Below are 27,787 nucleotides of genomic sequence, written 5' to 3' on the forward strand. Positions count from 1 at the left end.
AGTTTAATAAAAAGCAATCCAGTGACCAGACCCAAAAATCAGATACAAGTTTAAAGCAGTATGAAATGTATCTGCTTTTGAATTTTGCCAGTTGTGATGATTTTTTTTCTTTTTCTTTTCTTTCTTTTTTTTTTTTTTTTGAGATGGAGTCTCACTCTGTCACCCAGGCTGGAGTGCAGTGGCACGATCTTCGCTCACTGCAACCTCTGCCACCCAGGATCAAGCAATTCTCCTGCTTCAGCCTCCCGAGTAGCTGGGATTACAGGCACCTGCCACGGTGCCTGGTTAATTTTTGTAATTTTAGTAGAGACAGGGTTTCACCATCTTGACCAGGGTGGTTTTTGAAATCCTGACCTCATGATCCACTTACCTTGGCCCCCCAAAGTGCTGGGATTACAGGCATGAGCCACCGCACCCAGGCTGTGATGGGATTTTATGCACGTGGTAGATTGTCAGATACAGGCCCATGGATCACGCCAAATCACACGCCCATGCCCTTGAATGTTACCCTCCCAAATTGACTCTGGGCCTGGAACGTGACTTGCTTTAGCCAACAGGACATTAGCGAACGTGGCACAACAGGGGCTTGAAAAGCCCTTGTGCTTTAGGGTTTGCCTCCTCCGGCTGCCCTGAGACAACTTGTGACAAAGCCCAGGTGAGCCTGCGGGGCTGGGGAGGAAATCCTGATGCCTCCGACTCTTTTGTTGCTAGCCAATGGGAAAAAGAGTGTACTGAGTCAAGCATATGTTCTTAAAAACGGTTGACATCTGTCAACCGAATCCTTCAGAAGCTTGATTAACTGCTGTTAGAGGCGCTAAACTTTGTTATAAAAACCTAAGAATAAAGCAACACCATAGGCAATTGAGACTCAGTTTATTCCATGTTTCCCTTGAAGTTTCCTTGAAGGCGTGTGCTGTCAGTTACTAATAGAGCTGTGTAGAAAACTCAGTGACAAAGTGTCATTTTGACCTGGAGGACTGCAGGGGCCGTGAGAATCCAGCATTCCCCAAACTGGAGCGAAGAGCACCATCAGACCGCTGGGGGTTACTGGCTGAATGGCAGCTCATAGATGACAATGCACAAACCTCATTTGTGTGTGTTCACATTTTGACAAAGAATAGCACCAAGAACAACCTTTAGGTAAACAGGCTCCTCAGCACATTTTTTGCTCCGTGAATTGCTGTGGGCAGCAGTTTTCACTTCAGTTTCCACCTTTCCTGTGGACAGGTTGCAAATCTAAAGGGTGAAAACTCTATTGTGAAATCCACTGTTGGGCCCATTTTAGACGGCAATTAGGTAGGCAAGCTGGCAAGTGTGTCTGTCCTCCTCTCCACCAGCTGTGGTTTTTAGGGCCACGGTTTCAGACCACTTGAAGGGCCTTGCACATATATGCACACACGGGTGCAAAGTCACAGAGCTTAGCCTTGGGAAGCCAAGAGGTCATGTGACCCATCCTTCATCTGGACAGATACACTTAAGCCATCCCTGAAGGTCCTTTATCTTCTTGGGGGAAAAAATAGATGGGGTAATACATTCTAGGGCTCCATCTGACCTTTGTCAATAGGACTCATTTTAATGATTTACCACTACAGAAAGGAGGTTGGTTAATCCCCAGAGATTCCTTATCTGTGAAATGAGGAAGGTTACAATAAGAATGTGAATAGAGTACTAACACCTAGGAAGTGAAAATACTAACCTCAAACTCCCATGTAAGCATTTGGGGGATACGTGTAGTGATAAGTACAAAATACACAGTTTAATAAGAGCCACCCAAATAGCAATCTTTATATTCATTCCTTATCTCCTTTGCACATGAAAACCCTTGTTGGTTTTAATTACCTCTATAATTAATAGCTGAAGACCCTATTGACTACTCTTTACTATGATCCAATTAATAGAAGAAAAAAGCTGCTTAAGGACAAATTATGACATAAAATCGTTATTTATGAAGGCATATTAAGTCATATCATGCAAAGTAAAATTAGCCAAAGAAATTCAACTGGTGGAGAGCTTGTTGAAGCAAATTTTTTTAAAAAAAAAAAGGTTAACAAAATCTAAAGTTTTTAGAAAAAATTGCTATCAATCTATTTCCAAATTTGAATTCATCTAATGCTAAGAGTAAAAAAAAAACAGGCACATACAATTGTGGTTATTCTTCTCACCCTTAAGAGTGAGTGGCCTGTTGAAATTGTTAAGAAAGAAAGAAAACTTTTATAATCTGAAAATACCTGGTGGGTCTTGAACCACGACAACAGGAACACAGTGCTGAATTTAGCAACTATAATACTGCCATCAGCCTAACCAAAGTAGGCTTTAGAAGAACTGAATTATACAATGGATTGATCTACCTAGGAAAGTTCTCAGGTCTCTCCTTTAGCCTAGTATTGCTTTGTGCTAAACTGACTGCCCTCTGATCTGCTACTTCATGACAAAGCCCATTAAAGGTCCTCAGACTCCGGGATTTTGGTGGATTTCTTGTGCAGAAATTGCAGTGAAAAGGCTGTTGGAGAAAGAGGTCTTGATTCTGGAATATGCTCCATTCTGTATTTTTCAATGTATGGAGCAGCTACTTCCCAAACCTGAAAAGCAAAGACAAAACAAAGTTGAAATATTGATGACATTGTTTCCACATGCTATTAAACATCAACTTCATCCGAAGTGAAAACATACTCTATACATGACTGGACACAGCTGCTGTTTGCTTGCTTTTATTTTAAGCCATTTGACACATGACCTGTGTCAATTAGTCTTTGGTTGCATTAAAAACTGTAAATATACAAAGTCCAAAACTTTCTAAAGTCATCATAAAGATTTTAAGCTGCATACTTTTCCCAAGCAAATAACAAAACCCAGAGAATTCAGTGTGGACAGAGTGAAGGATAGTTGCTCCAGGGTCTTAACAGGACCTATGCGGTTTTTTCTTGTTTTTTTGTTTTTTTTCTTTTTTTGTGAGACAGAGTCTCACTCTGTCGCCCAGGCTGGAGTGCAGTAGCATGATCTCAGCTCACTGCAACCTCCACCTCCCAGGTTCAAGCAATTCTTGTGCCTCAGCCTCCTGAGTAGCTGGGATTACAGGAGTGTGCCACCAGGCCCAGCTAATTTTTGTATTTTTAGCAGAGATGGGGTTTCACCATGTTGGCCAGGCTGGTCTCGAATTTCTGGCCTCAAGTGATCCACCCACCGTGGCTCCCCAAAGTGCTGGGATTACGGGTGTGAGCCACCACACATGGCCTGGACCCGTGTGTTTTCTAAAGCAAGCCTTAAATGATAAAAGGCAGTGAATTTTATTTCCCTGTTGCCTTATTTCCATGCCACAGGTGCTCTATTCCTTCGACCCTGCTACTCAAAGCGTGGCCTGTGCCCCTGCAGTATCAGCATCACCTGGGACAAGTCAGAATCTTGGCCTTCACCCAGACCTACTGAATCCACACCTGCATTTCAACAAGATGCCCAGCAGATTCATAGCCACATTAATGTTGGAGAGGCACTGCCTCAGATCCTTGGTTAGTTTTTGCCTCCCACCCACCAACCTCTTTTTTCTTTCTTTCTTTTTTTTTTTTTTTTTTTTTTTTAAGCATAACATCATCTCAAAGTAAGGCCCTGGACGGGCATGGTGGCATGCGCCTGTAGTCCCAGCTACTCAAGAGGCCAAAGTGGGAGGATCACTTGAGCCCAGGAGTTTGAGTCCAGCCTTGGCAACATAGCAAGACCCCCATCTCTAAAAAATTTTTTTTTAAAAATTGAATGAAATTAAGGCTGTGTTTTTGGTTTATATTTGCTTTTTAACTGATTGCCACTGACAGCCAAGGAGCCTTTCCTATTATTTTTTATGACCTTGGAAAATGAATACTCTTAAAGGCTAACCTCTCGTATACCTCCCTCCTAGCACCAAAGTTGGCAGCAGACAAGCAGCTTCCCCACCCAGAGTGCAGGACATGCTTAGAAATAATGGGTGTGAAAATCACAGGGAAAAATCACTCCCCTAGAGCAGAGCAACTGTTTTAAGGAAATCAAGCGATTCTAGGGAACATAACACCGACAAGTGATTCAAAAGGTTTAAAGCACTTCAAAAACGATATTTAAAAGATAAGCCAGCATGCTGGGCATCTGTACCTGGCAGCTGAGTATATGGTCAATGTAACCAGTGGAAATACGCAGGAAAGAAAACCCGCATCTCACCAGAGCACTAGACAGACTGAAAGTTTTCTGAAGTAAACACCCAGGCCTTGGTTTTCTCTCCAGGTCTACACAGCCATTGCACCCAGTGGTGGTAGTTGTGATAGCATCACCCAGAAGGGAACGCACTTTTGAATCAAAGAGGACATCTTGCAGGGGTGGGGAGGCATCAATGAACCTGACATCTTATTTTTTTCCCCATGAATATTGTTCCAAAACTCCCTTTAAAATCCATTTCTGTTTCTAATCCTTAGATATTCAACGTTTGACTGTACCCTGGTGCACTTAGTGTTTATTATATGGCTTCTTATTGGTGCTGCAAGTTGTTGTTCAAATACCTTTTTGCTAATTCCCAAGGAATGGCCAGAAAACAATAGAATAAGGCAATGTTTCTCCATCCCCGACTTTGCTTTCCTGTAACAATGAAAAATTAAGAAACAAGCCAAGGGGCCAGCTTGCCTTCTGCTCCAGGAGCAGCCTATGGGCTGCCTCGATGTCCGGGGCCATGAAGCGATCTTTTATCCAGGGCCTACAGGGAGAGCACATCCACCCATCAGCCAAACATTAAACCCTGCCAGGGTTCACAGTGCCGAACTGATGTAACTTTCAGAGACCTGTTTGATTTTACCTTACAACAGAGCGCACCAGGTCATAGACCTTCTCCAGCGGAGTGGTTGTTTTCAGGGGACGTAGAAACTCTATGCCCTGGCAGGCTGCAAGGAGCTCGATGGCCAGCACTGAAACAAGAAATTCCAAGATGGTAGCTTATGAAAGTCTGACTTCATGCTTAAGGAATGTGGATTTCCCAAAGTTGACACCCATCACCACCCAACTAACAGATGGTTTGTTCTCTGTCTATTGGCAGAATGAAGTTGCTTTGATATTTAGTTGCCATTTTAACCTGTTTTCTAACCCCTTGACTGTATCTTTAATGCTGAGAAGGGGAGAATTGAGACATTTACCTGAATAATTACCAGACCCGCACACCTACCCAGGAAGCTGCCCATTCATCTGCGCTAGCAAAATCTGCCATGTGCCCCATTCACATCCTCTAACCAAGGTTTGTTGGCTAAGTTTGGGTCATGTGGGTAGGGAATGAAGTGAGAAAGAAGAGCTGATCCTCATCTTGAGCCCCAGCTCTATTAAATAATTGTATGCATTTCATCAAGATGCTTTACATCTCGCGGTTTCCAATTCCATATGAATTGCGGGGTGGGGATACTGGACTAGAAGATGAGAAATTGCTTCCAGGTCCACAGTGAATTCCACAACTTCATCCTCTGCCATTGTGATCTGTCTGCACTCGCTAGAGTTCATAGTGTACTTCATAAATTGAATGTGCTGTTGAATCAAGGTGGGGTGTGACAGTTCATGGTACTCGTCTCTCCACTTTGAATATATGTTTTAAAAGTCTCATTAAAAAAAAAAAAAAACACTTTGGGGGGGTGAGGTGGGAGGATTACTTGAGGCCAAGAGTTTGAGACCAGCCAAGGCAACACAGCAAGAACCCATCTTCACAAAAAATTTAAAAATTACCCAGGTGTGGTGGTGCATGCCTGCAGTGTCAGTTACTTAGGAGACTAAGGAAGGAGGATCACTCGAGCCCGGGAGTTCAAGGCTGCAGTGAGCTATGGTTGCAACGCTGCACTCCAGCCTGGGTGGCAGATAGAGATCCTATCTCAAAAAAAAAAGAAAGAAAAAAAAAAAAGCCAGCCAAAGGACCAGCTTAGTTCTGCATGGTTCCTTGGTTCTTAATCTTTAGTGAAGATCAGAATCACCTGGAGGGTTCATTAAACACAGATTGCTCCGCTCTCCTCCTGGAGTTTCTGAATTAGCTGGCCTGCAAGGCCTGAGAGTCTGCCTTCCTGACAAGTTTCCAGGTGATGCTGATGTTGCTGGTGGGAGATCCCACTTGAGAACCACGGGCACAGTGGTCTATCAGGGAGGCCCGCCATCCCGGACTCATCAGCATTACCTTGCTCCACGTGCTCGATGACCCTGAGGGCCTTCCTTGCTGCCCATCCTCCCATGGAGACGTGGTCCTCCGTGGCCGCGCTGGTGGAGAGGGAGTCAACAGACGAGGGATGGCACAGAGCTTTGTTCTCAGAAACTGCAAGAGACCAGTACCAGTTAAGAAGTGCTCCTTATAGGATGAGCTGTCTAAAGGACCCGTGGCTTCCACAGAGTGCTCAACAGCATGGGATACACTCTCCAGAAGATCTTGGACATTATCCAAGCACCTGATGGTAGAAAGCTGCTTTGGGAAAAGGAAGCAGGTCATTTTTTTCCCCAAGTGAGTATTCTAAAGCAATAGTGAGTTCTGAGGTAAGACAGGGATGGGAGAGCTGGGAATTCTAATATAACAAGGCCAAGATGAAAACCTGGGAGGCATTTAACATGCCAGGGAGAGTAGGGGAGAAAGAGACATGATGGCCATTTTCGGGTACTTGAGGTCAATTTGGTTGTGTCACCAGAATTTGGGTGTGGCATTTGGGGACTGAGGCTGGACCCATAAATCTTGGGCAAGAAGATTTAACACTTCAGAGTGTTCAAGGATGATATAAGTGGATGTAAACAGGGGCTCGATGACTACCAGCAATATCTGGGAGGTGGGGGAATTCTAGGGAGGACCAAGACATGGGACTCTCAAGCTTTCCAGTGCACATGAATCACTCGGGGACCTTGTTATAACAAAGATACTGAGCTTTGGGTGGGGAGCCTGAAATTCTGCTGTACTAACGAGCTCTCAGGTGATGGCCATATTGTTGGTCTGAGGACTACACTATAAGTAGCAAGAACTTAGGTTATGAAGTTCCCTCACCCTGGCTTAGAAGTCAGGAAAGGTCAGACTCAAAATCTCTTCTCCTCTTTCTTTGGCTTTAAGAGTGGTCATGGGTGAAGCTTCAATTGTTTTCTATGCTGTATGGGATCGTATCCTAAGATGATCTCGCTTTAAACTAGGGTCATGCTACTTTGTCAAGGTCATGTTGGTTGGCCAATGACTTTCCAGGTTTCAGCACTGTAAGTCCCAAGTCCTTGGACCCTAAACTGAGGGCTATACAGATAAGCAATCTGTGGTGAGGCTTGTTCAGAAAGATAACTTACAAGGGCCAAAAAAAGAAAAACACTAATTTTACTACAATGAAAGCAAGCCGAACAACCTCAATAGGCAGCTTGGGAAACTAAAACATATTCAAATGAGGCTTCCCAATGTCCATCCCATTCTCTAGAAATCAATGACTACTCCCCCACGACTACGTTATTGTGAGAAATTTCTACCTGTTAAAGGGGTATTTTATTAATAAGCAAGTAAGCAAATAGAAGATACTGGTCAGAGGAGGTGAATTCAGTGGCTCTTAGTTGGTTATTTGTGTTGGTTGGGAATAATATTAATAGCAACTAGTATTTATTTAGTGCTTATGATGTGCCAGGCTTTATATGCATCAATTCATTTAATCCTCCAAACAACCCCCTTAGGTAAACTTATGTCCATTTTATGCAGGTGTAAATTGAGGATCAACAGGATAAAGAGGCTCACAGAGCTAGTAAATGGCAGAGCTGGGCTTCTGATCTAGCATCTACGCATGTAATAACTCATGCTATCCTGCCTTTTAGGGTAGGGTTGTTAGATAAAGTAGAGGATGCCCAGTTAAATTTTGATTTTAGATTAAAAAAAATAATTTTTGTAGTATAAGTATGTCCCAAATAATTCAAATTTAACTAGTCATCCTGTGTTTTTGTTAAATTTGACAACCCTATTTTAGGATTAAGTATTGATTAAAATGAGATCCTCATTAATTGAAGTAAAAGCACATTTTTGTATGCCAAAATTCAGGGTTTGAATTCTGCTTTACATCTTGCTATCTGTGCAATATTGGGCAAGTCACTTAACTCTGATCTTCAGATATTCATCTATAGATAACAATAATAGCACTTACCTCAGGTGACAATTGTGCAATTAAGTGAATGAACATAAATGAGGCCCTTAGCACTTACTTAGTGCCAGGCACTGTTCTGATGTGTTAATCTGTCTCTTACAATCTTGAGTCAGAAATAAACTATATTGAAGCTCAGTCTTCACAGAGGGTATCCTGATTCTTATAAGCATTTTTTTATGTTGCAATAACATCTTTGTTTTTAGTGGTTGTTATATCTAGTGAAATGTATCCAAAGTTTAATTATAGGTTTAAAAATTTAAAGTTTAATTATAGGTTGGTTCAAGTTTCACCATTAACTATAACCATCTTAGTCTTTTTCCAATAGTCTTCAAATGGAGATTTGGAAAAAAGCTATAGAGATGAAGTTCATATGCAATGTCAAATTGCTTTCCACAGAGAAATTGTCCATTACAGCCTTATTATTGTATTATTATATTCCAGTATAACAGTATTGAAGTTTTTAAACTATTTTTTTCTGAAAAATATTAGAGTTAACCTGTTACCTTTGCACTGAGAGAACTAGGATGCAAATAAAAGTGGTGAAAAGTTAGATCTCACTCACAGACCACATTTGATACTTCTAGGTGAAATGGAAAGACCCTTAGATGGACGGGTGTGTGTTCTGGGAAAAGGGCAGTGTCCTTACCAAGGGCTGCTGCCGTGCAGTGAGCTATCATGAACCCAGAGTTCAGACCACCTTCGGACACCAGGAAGGCAGGCAGCTCACTGAGGGAGGGATTGCAGAGCCGCTCGATTCTTCTCTCACTGATTGCAGCAAGTTCATGGATGCCAATGGCCAAGTAGTCTAGGGCCTGAAAGAGGGTCTCTGTTTAGTCAGCCTATATTGGAATGTGCTTTCGGGGTCAAGAGCAGTTCTAAAAAGCTTACTTTGGCTGAGTATTCACCATGGAAGTTTCCTCCAGAAATTGTCTCTCCCCTACTGGCGAAGACCATCTTTCACAAGAGGTTAAGGCTTGAAGATAACGTTTGCCGGTCACTTCAAGTACAACCCCTTCCTGCCCTCTTTTTTAACATGGAGGTGGCAGTCTGTGTACAAATGTGGGGTGGAGGGAAAGAGACAAGTCTTCCTGCAAGAGACATAAAGGGGCACAAAAGCAAAAAACAAAAAGGCTTAAAGGTGGATCATGTACACCCAATTTGGAGGCCAAAAAAACATGAACCTTGAAATGATGTTTTCTCTTGAGATTAGATTCTCAAGCACCATAACTGTACCAACCTGGTGGTTAGTATACCTGCCCTCAAAAGGTTTATAGCCTGAAACTAAAAACAGAGACCAATACATCTTTTTGAAAGCAACTTCTGTTTCTTCAATGGGCACTGCAAACTTGTGTTCCATAGAAGAATCTGTTGAATGGGAAATGCTGCTGATGAGTAACTACCAAAATGTCTGAAATAATCAATTTTAAGAAAATTTTCAAATTCTTTACTCAGTAATCTGGTGTCAGCGTTCAACAGCAGATGGTGGCCAATATGTCCTCATGAATCCATTTTAAGTAGGTGGCAAGTTTAAATTTGCTGAATATTATTACTCTGAGGTAATTCTTTTTTTATTTTCTGTATCACTCTGTCACCCAGGCTGGAGTACAGTGGCGCCATCTCGACTCACTGAGACCTCTGCCTCCCAGGTTCAAGTGATTTCTTTTGCCTCAGCCTCCTGAGTAGCTGGGATTACAGGCACGCACCACCACACCCAGTTAAATTTTGTATTTTTAGTAGAGACAGGGTTTTGCCATGTTGGCCAGGCTGGTCTTGGACTCTTGGCCTCCAGTGATCAGCCCACCTTGGCCTCCCAAAGTGCTGGGATTACAGGTGTGAGCCACCAAACCCAGCCTCAGATAATTCTATTCCATCATGCACTTTACTTAAACCAGCAAGCACCCAGGAAAAGGCAGTAACAGATCCTTCTTCCTGGTTCTAAAGAGCTAATCTTTGCCTCTTGGGCTCAAGAATATTCATTGCCTATTAACTGAGAACTTGCTGTGTGTAAGAAAGGTTCTAACTTTGAAAGACTTGGAGATATATGTGTCACATTAACCTTGTCAAGTGTGGATTACTGTGTTCTGCGTGTGTAACTGTGAGCCCATTGGGTCTAGCTCCTTGGCCTCGGCCTCCTCTCCATTCTCTGAATCCCTATAGCAATGGAATTCTGCATCAATTTAGAACTTAGACATGTTTTTATTGTCCTCTAGTTGTTCCAAATTTGTTTGTTGGCTAGTAGATTAAAACAATTAGAATTTAACTCCCATAATATCCAGCATGTGTGATGGGGCTCCGTATCTGCAATAGAAAATTGAGAAACATATTCTTTCAGGTAACAGCAGTATTGCAAGAGAACTCCCAAATATTAGCCTATTGGAAATTTATCAATAATTAGCATCTTTAATTGAAAAAAATAAAAGACTTTTGTCTGAAATTCTTGCTGAGGCAAGTGGTAGCAGAAGAATTTAGTGAGGAATTAATTATCCCCTGCCCCATATTCAGTAATTGAATGGTAATTTCTAAAAACTATGAGACACCCTTTAAAGGCAATGATGTAAATGTAGAATAGATACACCTCTTCCCTACAGTGAAAAGACTGGTACGTGAGATAAGACTACATAGAGTTCATAAAAACTACTATTCCATCTGGGGGATGGGGTGGTATTGAAGTGAATGGAGAGACCCACAATTCCTGAGGCTTATTTAGTGTGGGTTGACTTCAGTGTAAAACAACGTGAGAGAACATAAAACACACATTCTGAAGTACGCTTGTCAAAAAACACATACATACAAAAGCCATCTCATGGGAAACCTTACGGAGCTATCACATAACCATCTGCTAACTCAGCCTGTGACCTGCTTTTGGGGCTGCTGACTCAGCACTTTCTCTAGGATTCAGAACTGAGGCAGATGTGGAATAGGAAAAATAGATTCCAAAGGCGTTTGATTATCTTCAGAGGCAGTGCTGTCTCCATGAAAACTGTGCCAGTGTGACTCCTGACTGATCACCTCAACATCTGGGGAACTAAGCCATCATGGAACATAGCAAAAACCAGATGGCTCTGAGATAAACCACACCATTAAGAAGAGAGGAGCTCCATCCTTGAGAAATGGAATCAGTTTTACTATTTCTTTGAACAAATGCAAAAGCACTAATTTGAGCAAAGTGCACATGACAAATAAAAACTCATGATGGGGGCCAGGTGTGGTCGCTCACACCTGTAATCCCAGCACTTTGGGAGGCCAAGGCAGGTGGATCACTTGAGGTCAGGAGTTTGAGACCAGCCTGGCCAACACAGCAAAACCCTGTCTCTACTAAAAATACAAATATTAGCCGGGCCTGCGGGCACATGCCTGTAATTCCAGCTACTCAGGAGGCTGAGGCAGGAGAATCGCTTGAACCTGTGAGGCAGAGGTTGCAGAGAGCCGAGATGGCACCACTGCACTCCAGCCTAGGAGACAGAGACTCCGTCTAAAAACAAACAAAAACAAAAAAAATGCCAAAAACCTCAGGATGAGGAAGCCATAACTCTTTAATCAATACTTTGGTAAGTGTTAAAAGGCTGACCTCTGCGTAACGCAAACTGCTCTCACGCAAAGCAGAGAGGCCTGCATAAATAAACTGTCCAGCATCTCTGCAATCACATTTGTGACCTACGTCTTCACCCTTCCACCAACAACCTTGGCAATGGGTTTTAGGGCCAGTGTCTTCAGGAAACATGTCAGCCAATGCTGGAAATTTCTTCTTAAATCTTGAGTGGGTCCATTTGGAAAGTACAGCATGTTAGACTTGGCACCTGAGAGTAAGTTCACAGGTCACCTCTGCCACTTACCAGCTCTGACCTGGAGAAAGTCAGTTAACCTCTGAGCCTCAGGTACTGATTCATTTACTCTGTGAAATGGAGCAATGGAACTGAGAAGCTACACAAAATGATTGTTTCAGTAGATCCTAAAATTACCAGCTGCAATTCTATAATTGTAGGTTAGTATACAATCAAAAGATACAGGATTATCTGTTGCGCTGTTCAGTTCTGTGGTAATGATGTTCTTCACAAATGCTATTGTATCATTCACCACACCATGGACCTAAAATACAATCAAAATAAGGTATGTGACCCATTTGATTACCTGAAGAGTACCAATATTCTTAAAAGAATATAGAAGATCTTATCTTAAAGTTATAAAGAATATAGAAAATCTTATCTTAAAGTTATAACCATGGAAATTATACTCTGTTCATTTTGAACTGAAGATAATTTTGTTATAATTCTTTTGGGTTTTCACTGAAACAAATTAGAATAAATTCATTATCATATATATTCACATTAGATCAATCTATACAAAGCAGCATGGTGTGGGAGGAAGAATGCCAACTCTAGACACAGGCAGATTCACTCCCAGGTTAGTGGTAGGACTTGGGCAAGTTCCTTAGGTTTATAGTTAAAAGAGAGGAAGACTTAGAAAACAGACAATAGCACTTACGGCTTTTGAGACGTATATAAAATAATGCAAACAAATTCTTAGATGTGACTCGCAGAGATTACTCAAATGGTAGCTATTATCCAAGGCAGTAAAGTTCATTAAGCATGAAGGTATCACATTAGAAGATGCTCACACATAAGGCAGCTACCCTGTACAAACCCCAGAGATAGCCACAATCTATAAAGCAGCACCTAGCTCTGGTTTCTCCCAGAAGTCAAGGAAGTAATTATCTATCTGTGTGATCGTGGGCAAGGTACGTAATTCTGTGTCTCAGTTTCCCCATTGCAAAATGGGAGAAAGAGTATCTTATAGTTGGGAAGATTAAATGAATTAATAAATGAAAGACAGTGATAATGGTGCCTGTCACATAGAATCTGCTATCGTTATTAAAATATCAGGGAAGTCTTACATCAGGACTTAATCTTCCTATAGATCTAATTTGGCAATTCTTACCCATAGGTGTTTTGATCCATTGCTTAATAAGCTAGCTAGAAAAGATAACTTGCTGAGTAAAGGGAAATGAGGGTATTTATTCTAGGGAGGACTCTATTACACCATAGACTGAAATTTGGCACAGACTCAAATATTGTTTATTGAGATGCCTGGCTCTCTAATTGTCATATGTAAATTATGCATCTGCAATACAGATGCCTAATGCCAACCCAGGTCATCTGCATTTTTAATTTAAAGTTAAGCATCACAAGTTCATTTAAAATAACTTATATTGCCCATAAAATGCAAGTAAGGTATAACCATTACTATGCACTTGAGTTTCAAAATGATATAATTAAGACTTTCCTGTAAACACCTCTGACTATCTGGTTAAAGTTTCATCTTAACAGGGAGAAACAGTACAACTCTACTAACTGGTTATGATTTTATTACTAAGAATTTTTAAAAGGGCACTGAATCAACATAAGAGGTTGTCTGGGCTGGGGACGGTGGCTCACACCTGTAATCCCAGCACTTTGAGAGGCTGAGGTAGGTGGATCATTTGAGGTCAGGGGTTCGAGACCAGCTTGGCCAACATGGTAAGACTCCATCGCTAATAAAAATACAAAAATTAGGCATGGTGGCGCATGCCTGTAATCCCAGCTACTCAGGAGGTTGAGGCAGGAGAATCACTTGAACCTGGGAGGTGAAGATTCTAGTGAGCAGAGATCATGCCACTGCACTCCAGCCAGGGTGACAGACTGAGACTCTCTCCAAAACAAAGAAGTTATCTGTTGGTTGTCTCAAAAAAAAAAGAGGTTGTCCTCTGAAAGTAGGTTGAGCAATCAAAAGAAAACAAATAGTTCACCATATAGAATAGAAACTTTACAACAATTGCACACATAAAGGTAAAATATACATAACTTTTCATACAGACAGTAAGAAATTTGGACTATAGTTGACCATTACATGTTTTTCTAACACTTTCCTGGTTTAAAATTTTTCATCCTGAACCCGGGGAAAGAAAAACCTTATTGGCATTTTTTATTGACTTTTTTTTTTTTTTTTTTTTTTTTTTTGCTTTTACCTGTGGACAGCAGCGCAAGGTGTATGCATCCTGGACGTGATCACAGAACCTGTGACTCTCTGTGGAAGAGGTGGAGGTGGAGGGGATGAGACAGGGATCATGTTACTAATTCTTTTCACAAAACACATAACCAAATAGGTCACTCCCATAAACATGGTCAGACCTGCTATTTCTGATGGGTGGTGATCTGAGTCCAAGAGTGACCGAAACCGAAAAGCAACTTCAATTTGCCCACGGTGAGGTCGAAGAGCATGAATGTCTAGAATTGATGGAGAAAAAGTCTGAATAATTCCATTTATTTATTTTTTTAAAGATGGGGGTCTCACTGCGTTCCGCAGGCTGGTTTCAAACTCCTAGGCTCAAGCCTACCTTGGCCTCCCAAAGTGCTGGGATTACAGGCACGAGCCACCATGCCAGGTCGAGTAATTCTGATATTAGAATAAATGACCATCAATGGTTCAGGACCATCTACAGTGTTGACACAGCCCTCAAAAGTCCCAGGGTCCTTAGCCACCACTCAAAATTAGAAACTTAACTCCAAAATCACGATTTTCCTTATTGACTTGATTCCTTCTACTTTAAATATCTGAGAGCAAACTATATGTTGAGACCACTGGGAATTCCACTCAAGACACTGGGCCTACCTTAAAGGAATAGGGCTAATAATAGGAGGGAGCCCTACAGTGGCCTAATTTAACTCAGTCACTTTTAGACAATGTTCTACCCTTTTTCATATTATAGTTGGGGGGGTCGTCAAAATTCACTACTTTCTAAATAAGCTACCAATTCGACAGTTTTTCTTTCCCAATTTTCTAGTCGGGACCAACTCTAATCCTCTTCCTTTTTACAGGACTCCTAAGTCCTGTAAAAAGATTCCTAAGACAACACAGAGCTTGACACACCCAGAACCCCGGGTGCTCTGAGGCAAGTCACTCAATTTCTGGGCTCTGTGCATCTGTAAATTGCGGTTCTTTCAAGGATCAGTTGTGCCATGGCTTAGATGAAGATGCAGCACACTGGGTACACCACAGGCACTTGGGATTTCTCCTTCCCTACCACCTGCCCCCACCACTTCTGTGTCTAAAGATCTCAGCCACCCCGCCCCATCACCTCTGGTTGAATGAATAACAACCGAAAGGAAGAACCCTGCTGACCAGTGTCAAAGGCTTTGGTGGTGCCCTTCAGGACCTCTAGGGTCAGGGCTGCCACAATGTCAGCCTGCCGTGCAATAGCACTGGCTCTCTCTACAGCTTCACAGCCCAGGGATGTGATCATCTGCGTCCCGTTGATGAGTGCCAGGCCCTGTCGGGGGAGAGAGCAAAGTTTCCTACTGTGATTATTGTAACGAACTTACATACCAGTGGATTTTGTATCTTTTGCTTTCATAAGAGAGAAATTAGCCAGTCAGCTGAATTATGTTTATGTTTTCTAAAGTATGGGACAGTAATGTTTATTTAAGCCCTTGAAGAATAAGTGCTATCATATGTGAACTTGTAAGCACAAATCTGGCAAATGAAACACTCGTTAAGTATCCCCATTCCCAAAGCAGCAATGCAGCTCTGGAGTGTAGACTGCATATAAAATCTTTAGTGCATTAGGTTGCATTTGTTCTTTAAATTCTTACTGTTATAGACGAGAAATCCAAAAAAACCCAATTCTGGTCCAAGACTCTTAGCTTAGAGCATTCTAAGGAATTTGGGCTGAGAACATCTATCTCTCAGAGATCCTAACAGAACTCGATTTGAAGTTTTAAGTTCCTAAGAGACCGCCTATGCATTGTGGCACGAAGAATCTTTTTTCTTTTTTGAGACAGGGTCTTACTGTGTTGCTCAGGCTGGTGTGCAGTGGTGCAACCATGGCTCCCTGCAGCCTTGACCTCCAGGGCTCAAGTGATCCTCCCACCTGAGCCTCCAGGGTAGCTGGGATTACAAGTGTGCGCCACCACGCCTGGCTAATTTTTGTCTTTTTTGGGGGGGCGGGTAGAGATGGGTTTCGCCATGTTGCCCAGGCTGGTCTCAAACTCCTGAGCTCAGGCAATCCACCTGTCTCGGCTTCCCAAAGTGCTAGAATTACAGGCATCCGCCACCATGCCTGGCATAAAGAATCTTTTAAATTCTTACAGAGGTGCCCCTTCTTCAGGGATGAACTTTAAACAAACATGCAAGTTGCATTTAAGGAACCATTGAGGCTGAGATTAAAACTGAAAATACTGCATAAATAAAAACTTATGCACTATGAACATATTTTTCTTGAGTTTCCTTACCTCTTTTGGTTTTAAAATAACTGGTTTCAATCCATGGGCTTCTAGGACCTATAGAATGATTAAAAATATGAAAATGGGTATCAAATGAAATACTAGCCTATTTCCAATATCATATGTAATCCAATAATAGCTCTTTATGCCCAAAAGTCCACTTATAAGAGATGAGACCTACAGGAACTGGCTCTATTCATGTTCTCTGGTCTATTCTCTAGTTCTGTTCTTCAGTCATGAAAGCAGACTTATCTTTCAATTAATTTTTGTACTGAAATCAGGGGTTCCATTGTCTATAGAATCAACCCTAAATTTTGGTTTCTAGGTCCTTTGTGTTCAGTTTCCACCTTAGCAGTTCACCTTTTTTACCTCTACCTCCTGACATACATGCATCTGTGTTGTGCACAGACTGGACTCCTCCCACTTTACGCTCCCCTGCCTCCAGAGCTTGACCTAGAAAGTCCTCTAACCTCACTAATGCTTCATTTAAATACTGGCAAAACCTCAGAGCAGGGCTTTTGTGGCACATGTGTGAGCACCAATGAAGACGGGATTATAAAATTCCCTCTACTAGATGGAGACAGAATCCCGAGGCGGAATGGGCAGAACAATCTTCCCTTGAAATAAAAGAAGTAGAGAATCATTAAGTTAAGGTCTCTCTAGGAAAGAAGGAAGGGGAAGTTAAGGTAAGAGAAGGACAGAGCTGGTCCCATTTACTGTGTCAATTTCGCAATTAGATTCAAGTATCAACTAGAGGCTGGATTCTGTTCTGGGTGTGCGGGTGGGTCTAGGAGTAGGCAAAATGAAGACAGGCAAGCTCAGGGGCAATCTGAGTAACAGCACATTCAGTGCTTGAGGATGTGGGAAGCGGGTGGGGTGCAGTGGAAAACAATCACGTAAGGTGCTAGGAAGAGCATACAGGAGGAAGGAACTCGAGAGGTAGAAAGTGGAGCAGCAGAGAGGGAAGCTTCTTAGAGGGCTTTTCTTTTTTTTCTTTGTCTTTTATTTTTTAGACACCTGTCTCTGTCACCTAGGCTGAAGCGAGCACAGTGGTGCAATCCTAGCTCACTGTAGCCTTGAACTCCTGGGCTCAAGTGATCCTCAGCCTCCTGAGTAGCTGGGATTACAGGCACATGCTACTGTGCCAGGATAATTTTTAAATTATTTTATTTAGAGGAGGAGCCTCGCTTTCTTGCCTAGGCTGGTCTTGAACTTCTGGCTTCAAAAGATCCCTAGAAGACATTTCAGAAGCAGAAGTTGGAGAAAGAAGAACATATTTGTGCTAGACCCTCTGCCCAGCACATTCCTGCTACAAGCAACCTCCAGTTTCTGCAATGCAGAACCACACATAGAAGGGATTAGGGGCTAACATGACCAAAAAAAAAAAAAACCCTTGAAAGCCACTTTAAGTTTAGCCTTTATCCTGAGGACAATGGGAAGCATTAGAGGTTTTCACCAGAACATGCTTGAATTTGCTGTTTAGAAAGGTCAGGGTGATTGCTGTGTGAGGGTGGTTGGAGGAAAACACTGTCCATAGTGAAATAATCAAAGACAAGCCTGCACAGAAGACAGATGATCTAGAAGCTGCATCCCCAAAAGGATTATCTATTTCCTTAGCTGTTTCCTCTTCCAGGGCCCTCTACCCCTTTCACTTACTATCAGGGAACCTCCCAGCAATTCATCACGGATGATACATTAAATGATGCTTTGTGCTGCTGTAATGAAATTCAGACACAGATGAAGAAAACACCAAAGCTTTATCAAAAACAGGCTTTTTTGATTAGCTACTAGGGTAAGAGCTTAGGGAAAAATGAAACCTGCTTTCCGGAAGCCATATAGTAAGTGCTATGAGCCATACCACTGCACTTGTGAGACCAGCTCCTAATTAAAATTGTGACAGTGTGCGACCTCCCTGCTAGGCACTGGAAATGTTGTAGGTGCAGGATAAATTATTGGGATTAACAGTAGCAGTTACACCTTTTCACCACGGTGATTACCAAACCCGGAAGGCTGACAGCTGAGTATAGAAGCTAACAACAGTCTTGCCTAGTCTGACTTCTAAGCTTTCGTTGTCTCATCTATAACGTAAGGATAGCAGAGGCTCCCTCACCGGGCTGTTGTAAGAATTAGGTGATACAAAGCATGCAAGCACAGTTGGTGTCCAGCCTAGGGCAATTGCTGCAGATGGAAGCTATTGTAAGTCTTACATATTTAGCATCAGCCCAGCCACTCTTTGGAGACCACATCTTCCCTTCTCCAATTAGCCCAAGAGCAAGATGAGAGAGTGGGGCAAGGTCCCCACTGGCACCAACGGTTCCTTTCTCTGGAACATAGGGCAGGCAGGAGGCTGGGAGAGAAGTAGGCAGTAATTAGTTCAAGAGTACTGCATTCTGACTCTCCTTGCTTTGCCAGTGAGCGCCCCCCCACCCCCCAAACACCCTACCTCCAATATCTATCACTTTATGGCATAAATACCTGGGGAAAGACAATTCTTCAAACCCAGCTAATATGTAAGGGACCTGGATGAATTGCTATAGAAAGAAAAAGAGGAGTGGGGGTGGAGAGGAGGAAGAGAGGAAGGAAAAGAAGAGAGAGGGAGGAAAGGAGGGCTGGAGGGAGAGATAGCAAGAAGGAAAGAAGGTCCAGGCGCAGTGGCTCAAGCCTGTAATCCCAGCACTTTGGGAGGCCGAGGCAGGCATGTCACTTGAGCCCAGGAGTTCAAGACCAGCCTGGGCAACACAGCGAAACCCTGTCTCTGTGAAAAACACAAAAATTAAGCCAAGCGTGGTGGCACATGCCTGTAGTCCCAACTACTGGGAAGGCTGAGATGGGAGAATCACTTGAATCTAGGAGGCGGAGGTTGCAGTGAGCCAAGATCGCGCCACTGCACTCCAGCCTGGGTGACAAAGCAGGACCCTGTCTCCTAAATAAATAAGAAAAAGGAAGGAGGACACTTCTGGATGCAAAGCCCTCAAAATCTGTGTGCTCTAATTTGACCTAGTACTTCCACTTGTATAAATTTTAGCAATGTATCTTAAAGATGTGATCAGGAACTAGCTGTTTTTTTTGTTTTTGTTTTTGTTTTGTTTTGTTTTTTAGTTCATTATTAAAGGAAAAATAGAAATTATCTTAATATGAAATTCAAGGACATTCATTTGACCAAGTTTAGCCATTCACAGCTATTGGAAAATGTTTGGAAACATTGGAAAAGTAATATAAAATGTTCCAGAAGGAAGTGGTGCACCGAAGCATTAACAAGGTTTCCCAGGGAAAGAGAAGTCATAGGCAACTGAGTCCTTTCATTTTGCAAGTCACCCAGTCTACACTCCACTGCCCTTTATCAATGAACACGTGCCATTTTCTAAGAAATTCCCAAAAAGTTATCAAAAAAGAGGCTTCATTTTTCTGAAATAAAATCAGATTCCTGACAGCAGCATTTTTTCCAACTGTTAAATAATGTCAGTCGGGTATGGCAGTGCCATCCACAGACCAGCTTCTGGCTCATAGTTCACGCTGGGGAATTCTCAGAGGTGCCTTAGACTCACCCATAAAGTACAGGTGGGTTTAAGGTTGGAGTGCTACTGTCTGAGATTTTAGGGCTATATAGTATGGCAGACCAAGGTAGGGGTAGAAATAGGTGTTGGAATCACTACTAGTCTGTTCAGCACAGCCCTATAGACAATAGACTGCTCATCCAAATTGCTCTCCACCCATTGGCATATCCTGTTTACATGCCACTTGCGTCCATAACATGGAAACTCAAGAATGTGTTTTGCTGTTTGTGACTTCCTCAGCTCTGCTTCTCCTCCCTCTCCTTCCCCTCAAAGAGTTCTGAGTCTCCACTGACCTAGAAGGCTTGTCCTTACCTGTGAGAAGGGACAGTACCTCCAACCACTGCAAATCTGGTTTCCACATTAGAATTTTCCTATCCAAGAAGAAAGCTCCAGAGTTGAGTTCTCTTATATCCTGCCACTACATGACTTCTTGATTACAAGGGAGTCATTAACCTCTTTGCATTTCTGTTCTACCCTGCAAGAAGTTGGATTTTAGTGTGCGAGTCTAGCCATCACCTGGGGGGCATTACGATTTCAGATTCCCAGGCACCAACCAGAACTACTGAATTGGCCTTTGGGATGGACATTGATACCATTATGCAATTTTTCTAACCATATTCATGTACCACTTGATCCAAGGTTCTTCTAGGCAGGCTTGAATGTAAGGGCAGACTTAAGAGTCCTGTTCTAGTCTTGAAGATGACAAATGCTAGGGAAAGGGTCTTGCAGAATAAGTTAAAGTTCACAGGAGTAAGCATCTCTGATCAACTTTCTCCGCTTCCCCCATCTAACTGTCCTTCTTTTTGCCAAGGGCATTTCCCACTCATTTCAATTATTTCATGTCTTCTTAGGTGATTCCTCAGCATCTGGCCAATCAATTCTACCCTGTGGTACACGCCCAGCCTCCACAGAGGTTCCGTCTAGGGAGCCATTGCATTACCATTAAACATTTCTATGACTTGTTTGAGGGTCTCCAGGGAAATGCCACTGTATCCTTTGGCTAAGACATTGATCCTTAAAGCCAAGAGCATCCGACACCTCTCAGGACTTAGTGGCTTCCCAACACCTGCAAAACAGAATTGATGTTTTCTCCAAGAAAAGCAAACTCCTTTCTATCTCCTGACAACCTCCCTGCCTCCCTCCCTCCAATCTTTCCCATATGTAGCCCAGCCTGCTATTACCTTCTCCTCTCGGCTCAGGTAGTTGGACTACTCTCCCTCCTGCCTGTCTGACTTGTCCGAGCCCCATCTTCCTGACAAAGGTTAAGACCCCAGTTTTGCCTTCTCAATTCCCCTTTTCGGGAAGCTTCAGTGAACCCCTGACCTCCCACTCACCTTTAGAATACATAGCATCCAGAGTCCTTAGCACAACTTCTTTACCATTTGATGGGTGCTGATTGGCGACAGTCTTTCCCATCTCACTATGCCCATCCTAACTCATTCTCTGAGTTCCAGGCTTTATTTCCTTCCCTGAATGCAACACTGTCTCCACGGGATGGGACATGTGTTCTCATACCAACCCCATCCCTCCACCTGGCCCATTTCTTTTTCTAAGGCTCAGCTGATTCTTTCTGCATCCCTTCTCACCTCGGCACCTAGTTCTTGAAATGCTGTTTTGAGAAACTAGATTTTTGTGACTATAACTGGATAACTCACACTGTGCTGTGCTTTATTCATCTAGTCACACAAGATCCAGGAAGCACCCAACGTTTTGACTTACCTGAAGAATGTGAGCGTACTAAGTTGACCTGAAGCTCCCTGCAACAGAAAGGTAAAAACCCTCTTAGATACATTGCAGTGAAAAAATGTTCCCTCAGCTGGGAAAATGAAGGGAATCATGGTCAAATCCTTGGACGGACAGAAGGAAGGCAATGGGAGAAACCAGCCAGCCTGGGTTTTCAATACCAACTCACATGCAAGTTAACCCAAGCCTCATCCTCTGATCTGTAAATTGGGGCAAAGGTGATTTCCCTTGTTGAAAAATATTTCAAAGATGAGGATAGGTGGAATGTGAACATATGTGTGTTTTAAACTTACTGTAGCTTATTGATAGGAATTACAGTTCTGGCAAATTTCCCGAAACCTGTAGTAATACCGTAAACAACTAGGATAAAAAAGAGACATTATGCAATTAGATGCAGGGATTTTTGTTTGTTTATAAAAATATTTATAACATAAAGATAAAAAGATACCTGTTTTCTCTTTTATGATGCTATCTATGACCTCCCTGGATTTCTGCACCCTCTTCTCAGCAGTTAGGGTGAGCTAGGAAAATGTTGATCAGAACTGAGCACATTAAAGACTTCCACGGGCAGCAAAAACGGCCAGAGGACATCTTTCCCCTCCCTCCCCATACCTTTATTTTGTAGTGTCCCTTTCCCAAGTTGACCAGAACCTCCGTGGTCAGACTGTCTCCATCTAACTCGATGTACTACACAAAAGAAGGGGATCTCAGTGAGTGTGAACAGCTTGATTATTCTAACCAGAGTAGGGACACCTCCAACAGAACCAAACTGACATTTCAGAGATCTGATCATTGCATGAAACATGAATGTGCTAAATAAAAAGGCAGCTTGCATAAGAGGAGCCTGATTGGTGCAAAAGCATAATGCCTTTCCAAGCCCCCTTTCCCTACTACAGAGCTGGATAAAAGCCCTGTGGTTGGTTGTTGGTTGGTTGGTTGGTTGGTTGGTTGGTTGGTTGGTTTTGAGACAGAGTCTCCAGCCCAGGCTGGAGTGCAGTGGTACAATCACGGCTCACTGCAACCTCCGCCTCCTGGGTTCAAGCAATTCTCGTGCCTCAGGCTCCCGAGTAGCTGGGATTACAGGTGCATGCCACCATACCTGGCTAATCTTTGTATTTTTAGTAGAGATGAGGTTTCGCCATGTTGGCCAGGCTGGTTTCAAGCTGATGACCTCAAGTGAACTGCCCACCTGTGCCACCCAAAGTGCTGGGACTACAGACATGAGTCCCTGCTCCCAGCCAGCCCTGTTCTAATTGACAGTGTTTACTCAGAAGTTGTCCTGGCTTTCCACCCTCTTAAATAAGGGGCCTTAATTTTCTGAAGAAAAAGAGAGTGGTTTGAAGCTTACCTTTTCAGGTTCCCGGTACTTGCTGTATCTGTATCCAGGTAAAGGAACATATAGGGTGGTGTGGAAAAACCCCAGCCCCACCATCTGCAGGAGCCGCCCCCAGAGCAGACCAAAGAGCCTGTGGGAAAGGATACAGATAAACTCCTTCTGGTTGAGATGGAATGAAGTCAGGAGACATGGCATCACCCTCTATAACTAAAACAATGCACGGGAGACTTGTTACAGATCACATTGTACAGCCATGTTCCCCCTGTTAAACCAAGGAAGGGCCCATCATTGGCCCATAAATTCTATAGAAATGGCTGCTTTAAAACTACTTCAGATGGTTTCATGTGGTCTTAGCATCTTTATGTAGGAGGAGAGCAAAAAGCAGAGAGGTAGGTGTCAGGGCAGAGACCAGGGGTTTAGATGAAAGTTCAAGACACAATTCCACTTCCATCCCCATTCCCAGCTTTATTTTCTTCAAAATCTGAACTGATGCTATGCTACTGGCCTCCAGTCTGGGGGTGGGGGTGGATTCTTTTGAAAGGCAACATAACCTCAAGATGATTCAGTCACTGCAAAGGGATTCAGACCTGCAGCCTTGAGTACTAGTGTAGTCTTTGTTACTTACTCGCTGCTGGAGTCTGGGTAAGTTACCTCCTCTCTGATTTCTCCTCCATCAGAGGTGGAGGAGAATCCTACCCATCTCACAGGATTGTGTGAGGACTTAAGATCCCCAGAGGCGTGGCATGTGCCTGCACAGAGCCAGCCTCGGCAAGCCTGACCTCTGCGCATCATTTTCCCTGAGGTGGGGGTTCAATGCTGCAAAGACTAAGCCAGGCCAAACCGCACCCGTTCGCGGCCCTCTCCTGCAGCCACTCACCCACTTCCACGAACTCGTTGTCCTCTAGGGCCACCTCGAGCTGGTCCTCGTTGTCCAGCAGGCCCAGGCCCTTGCACCGGCGCACAAGGAAGTGCGCGTCATCCACGGAGGTGAAGCCACCATTGTCGGGCTTATTCTTGATATAGCGCCTCACGGCCTCCCGGCCCAGCCAGCCCACAGTGAGCTGCGCGTCCTGGCAGGGCACTGCCAGCCATTCCCCACGTACGTGCACCGTGTATCTGGGCATGGCTCCGCTGCAGCCTGAGGTCCTCAGCTGGTCACAGGAGGGGAGAGCTTTATGCAGGAGTGGCTACCGGGGTATGGTCAGCTGGAAGGATGAGAATAGACTTTCAAACCACTCCCCCTCCTTCACCTTTACGCATTCACGCTTTGGACAAATATTTATTGAGGTACCCGCTGTCCCTTTGGTTTTTGTAGCCGAGTAGGGGCAGGAGCAGGGGATGCAGACGGGTGAGCCTCCTGTCCACTTTCCATCCAGACCTGCTGCCAGAAAGGCCTGGGGTCTCCCACCCTGGGAGGTGCTGTTCTTGTCCCTGATGGCACCTACCTGCTGCTGGCCCCCTTTCTTCAGGGACCCAATTTCTCTCTCTTCCCTCGTTTCTGTCTGTGTTCTCTGCCATTAAGGGCAGCTTATAAACACCATGTTCCTGTCTTTATCTGAGATTACTCAACTGTAAAATGTGTCCTGCAGGCCAACTGTGACACCGGGAGTGTGGCAATCGTCACTCATTTGTTTATTCCACAAACATGTATTGAGCAACTACTTCCTGTCACCAGTAAGGTTTTCTGAAGCTTTCTTTCCACCAGGGAAGACTGCAAAGGCCAGAGATCATTTTCACAACTAAAGGTCGTCATCTGGGCAAATGAACCACCCTGACTTGGAGATTAGGGGCTCAGACAGCCATGGATGAGAGTCCAGCTCTACTACTTATTAGCCTTGATTAGGTGAGTATTACCCTGTATTTCCTTATCAGAAGGCCTAGGGGCTAACTGCCTCCCTCCAGTATGTGCAGGATTTACCTGTGATCAAATCCTGGCTCTGCCATTTGCTAAGTGTATGACTTGTGGGCAAGAGATTTGACTTCTCTGGGCCTCAGTTGCCTCATCTGTAAAATGAAGATAATGATGATAGTATATATGTCAAAGGGCTATTGGGAGGATGAAGTCAGTTCATATATGTAAAGCCCTCAACACAGCACCTGGCATAGTGGAAATGTTATAGAAGTGTCTGTGATTACTAGTATCTGGACACCAATACTCTATGTAACTATAATGCTTTGTAAATGTTCTGTATGAATTATAAAGCTATAATGTTCCATAAATGGTCTTTCATCTTGGCACATGGATATGCCTCACCCAATTAAGCTTCTTCACCACAGATAACTGCTCCCTGCACCTGCCTCATTACCATTGGTATTAAGGAACTCTGGATAGCATGATTCAGGCACCAAAGATATGCAGATGCTATTTTGACTAAGCAGCACTTTCATTGTAAGCCAGTTTTTAGAGATTTGATTATTGCACTAGAAAAATCCTAAAGAGTCTGTTTCCACTAAATCAGACTTCTGTTGGGAAGAGAGACACGGTTGCTCACGAAAAACACCTATACTCATACCCAGAGTCCCTCTCATCTGCTGACAGCTTCCCAGGAAGTGTACAAATAGCTACCCTTCCTTGAGCCTTATTGAAACTTGCTCTTCAGCTACCCACACCGTGACTGCACCCTGGAATTTGTCATGACCTGAATTTGACACACTTAAGAAATCACCCTGGAATTTGTCATGACCTGAATTTGACACACTTAAGAAATCTGAAATTCCAATATTCCACCTTCTGACCACGACCTTCCAGCTGCCCCCTTACTTTAGTCACCACCGGCCTTGGACCTGACCTCCAGTCAGTCCCTTCATCCCTCCACTTCCCACCAGCGTCCTCACTTACTGTCCTAGGAAGCTGGTCCCCTAGTTGCTCATTGGACCACTCTTTCTTAAGCACTCTGAGATTCCTTTGCATCCCTAAACCTGTGTCTACACTTGGAGTAACACACATCCCCTTAGTCATCACAAAAAACAGCCATCTCTTGGAAGGATTTCTTAAGCCTAGGAGGTCAATGCTGCAATGAGTTATGATTGTACCACTGTACTCCAGCCTGGGTGAGAGCAAGACCCTGTTTAAAATTAAACTGCCATATGTGTTCACCCAGGCAGAAGACACTGATAGAGAAAGTCCTGTGATCACATAGATTGATGGTATTGCCCTTTTATTCCGTCCAGCCCACAGTGACTTTCCAAAACTTTGACCCCTCTGCCAGGACCTTCTCAACATCCACCTCCTCTAATTCTCAGAAGGAGACCTTACCTCCTACATCTGTGAGAAAACTGAGGCCTGCACATGTGAACCACCTTAACCTTCTGCCCCCCTCCATTCATTCCTTGACTCATTTCACAAATATTTTTTCAACACCTGTTATGTAACAAGCTCTATGCGAGGTGCTGGGGATGAAATAACAAACATGCTCTCCCTTCATGAGGCTTATTGTCTGGTGATGGATAAAGCTGTATAAAGATGACTAATAAGAGGTCTAACTATCTTCATGCTGCAAGAAAACCCAAACTACTGCGTGCTCCAGTTGACAGTCACTGCCGAGTCCACCTTCTGAGTAATTTCAGCCCAGACATCAGACTAGTGAGGGAAGGAGCTTCCAGATGATACCACCTCCCAGCCATGTAAGTCACCCCCAGCAGTTTGAGGATACTAAACTCAGGCCCTACGCATTGTGGAGCAGAGACTTCCTTGTTATTCTTTCTCCAGGAACGCACTTTCCAACTTCCTTTGCCTGGCTAGATCTTTCTTACTCCTTAAGCCTGTTTAGGCCTTTTCTTCTCCAGGAAGCATTCCCTAAATTCTTCCGTTGGGTTAAGTGGCCCTTCTCTGGGATGCCTTAGCATAGCTCTTCTTTAGTATTATCTAGAAATTACTTGTCTGTGTTCATCCATAATTATGTATATATCTGACCTGGCACAAAGACACTTAGCATATGCTTACTAGCTGAACTGAAGAAATGTGAACAGCACCGAGCTGGCCCCTGGGTAAACCAGCAAGCAGGATTAAGTTTGTCTTTAGCGCCCTCTACCTTCTTCACAGCACCCTTCCACACCACCCTTCAAGCAACCCTTGTCACAATTCACTTTCAGTATCACTAAGTGATAACTAAAAACGACATTAACTTAGAGCTTGTCTTGTAAGCTCATAGGGCAGAAGCCTTAAAGAGCAGTATTTGGGTAAATGGATTTGCTAAAGTCTAATCTTAGAATGTGATCTTATGCCAGTGATTTGAGCTGAACTCCCTTCTCTCTATTCCTGGCAAGGAAGACAAGGGAGAGCAGAGCCTGGACAAAGAATCACACTGCAGTGTAGATAAGTGACCAAGAGGACAGAACGAGGGGGGCGGATTGCTTGAGCCCAGGAGTTCGAGACCAGCCTGGGCAACATGGCCAAACTCTGTCTCTACAAAACAAAAATTAGCCAGACATGGTGGTACATGCCTGTAGTCTCAGCTACTCCAGAGGCTGAGGAGGGAGGATGGCTTGAACCCAGAGGCCGATGCTGCAGTGAGCTGTGGTCATGCCACTGCACTCCAGCCTGGGCGACAGCGTGAGGCCCTGTCTCAAAAACAAAACAAAAACTGCTAGGGAGAGTGAGAGCCAGGGAGAAGCCAGGATTCCGGGAATAGGCAGGAATATGTCTCTTCCATACCTGTCCCACCTTGGGTGTTCGCTCCTATTGTAACTTTAGTCACTGCATTAGCACTTTGAGGGGTTATTTGGTCAGGACACCGTCCCCCACCCCCACCCCCCCACCCCATGCCAGCAATTATACTCTAAGAC

The 27,787-nt window shown here is 43.6% G+C and overlaps 1 protein-coding gene across 2 annotated transcripts; it reads right to left on the reverse strand.

The window, feature by feature from the left end:
• Positions 1–352: 352 nt before the first annotated feature.
• On the reverse strand, positions 353–27,708 carry HAL (histidine ammonia-lyase). 2 transcript variants are annotated; one of them, XM_054527523.1, is made up of 21 exons: positions 24,448–27,708; positions 23,880–24,207; positions 23,149–23,209; positions 23,015–23,042; positions 22,279–22,353; positions 22,115–22,187; positions 21,960–22,026; positions 21,643–21,680; positions 20,864–20,989; positions 18,577–18,716; positions 16,379–16,426; positions 15,270–15,417; positions 14,279–14,374; positions 14,116–14,174; positions 12,120–12,200; positions 9,003–9,068; positions 8,761–8,926; positions 6,152–6,286; positions 4,805–4,913; positions 4,636–4,705; positions 353–2,579 (listed from the first exon to the last, which is right to left on the reverse strand). In XM_054527523.1, the coding sequence occupies exons 2-21, from the start codon at positions 24,124–24,126 to the stop codon at positions 2,439–2,441; spliced, it is 1,974 nt and encodes a 657-aa protein (XP_054383498.1). In that variant the 5' UTR covers positions 24,127–24,207; positions 24,448–27,708; the 3' UTR covers positions 353–2,438. The 2 variants fall into 2 exon arrangements, with proteins under 2 accessions (XP_054383498.1, XP_054383499.1); XM_054527524.1 differs by lacking the exon at positions 4,636–4,705.
• Positions 27,709–27,787: the final 79 nt, after the last annotated feature.

This window comes from Pongo abelii, chromosome 10, assembly GCF_028885655.2.
Source record: "Pongo abelii isolate AG06213 chromosome 10, NHGRI_mPonAbe1-v2.0_pri, whole genome shotgun sequence".
Taxonomy (NCBI): domain Eukaryota; kingdom Metazoa; phylum Chordata; class Mammalia; order Primates; family Hominidae; genus Pongo; species Pongo abelii.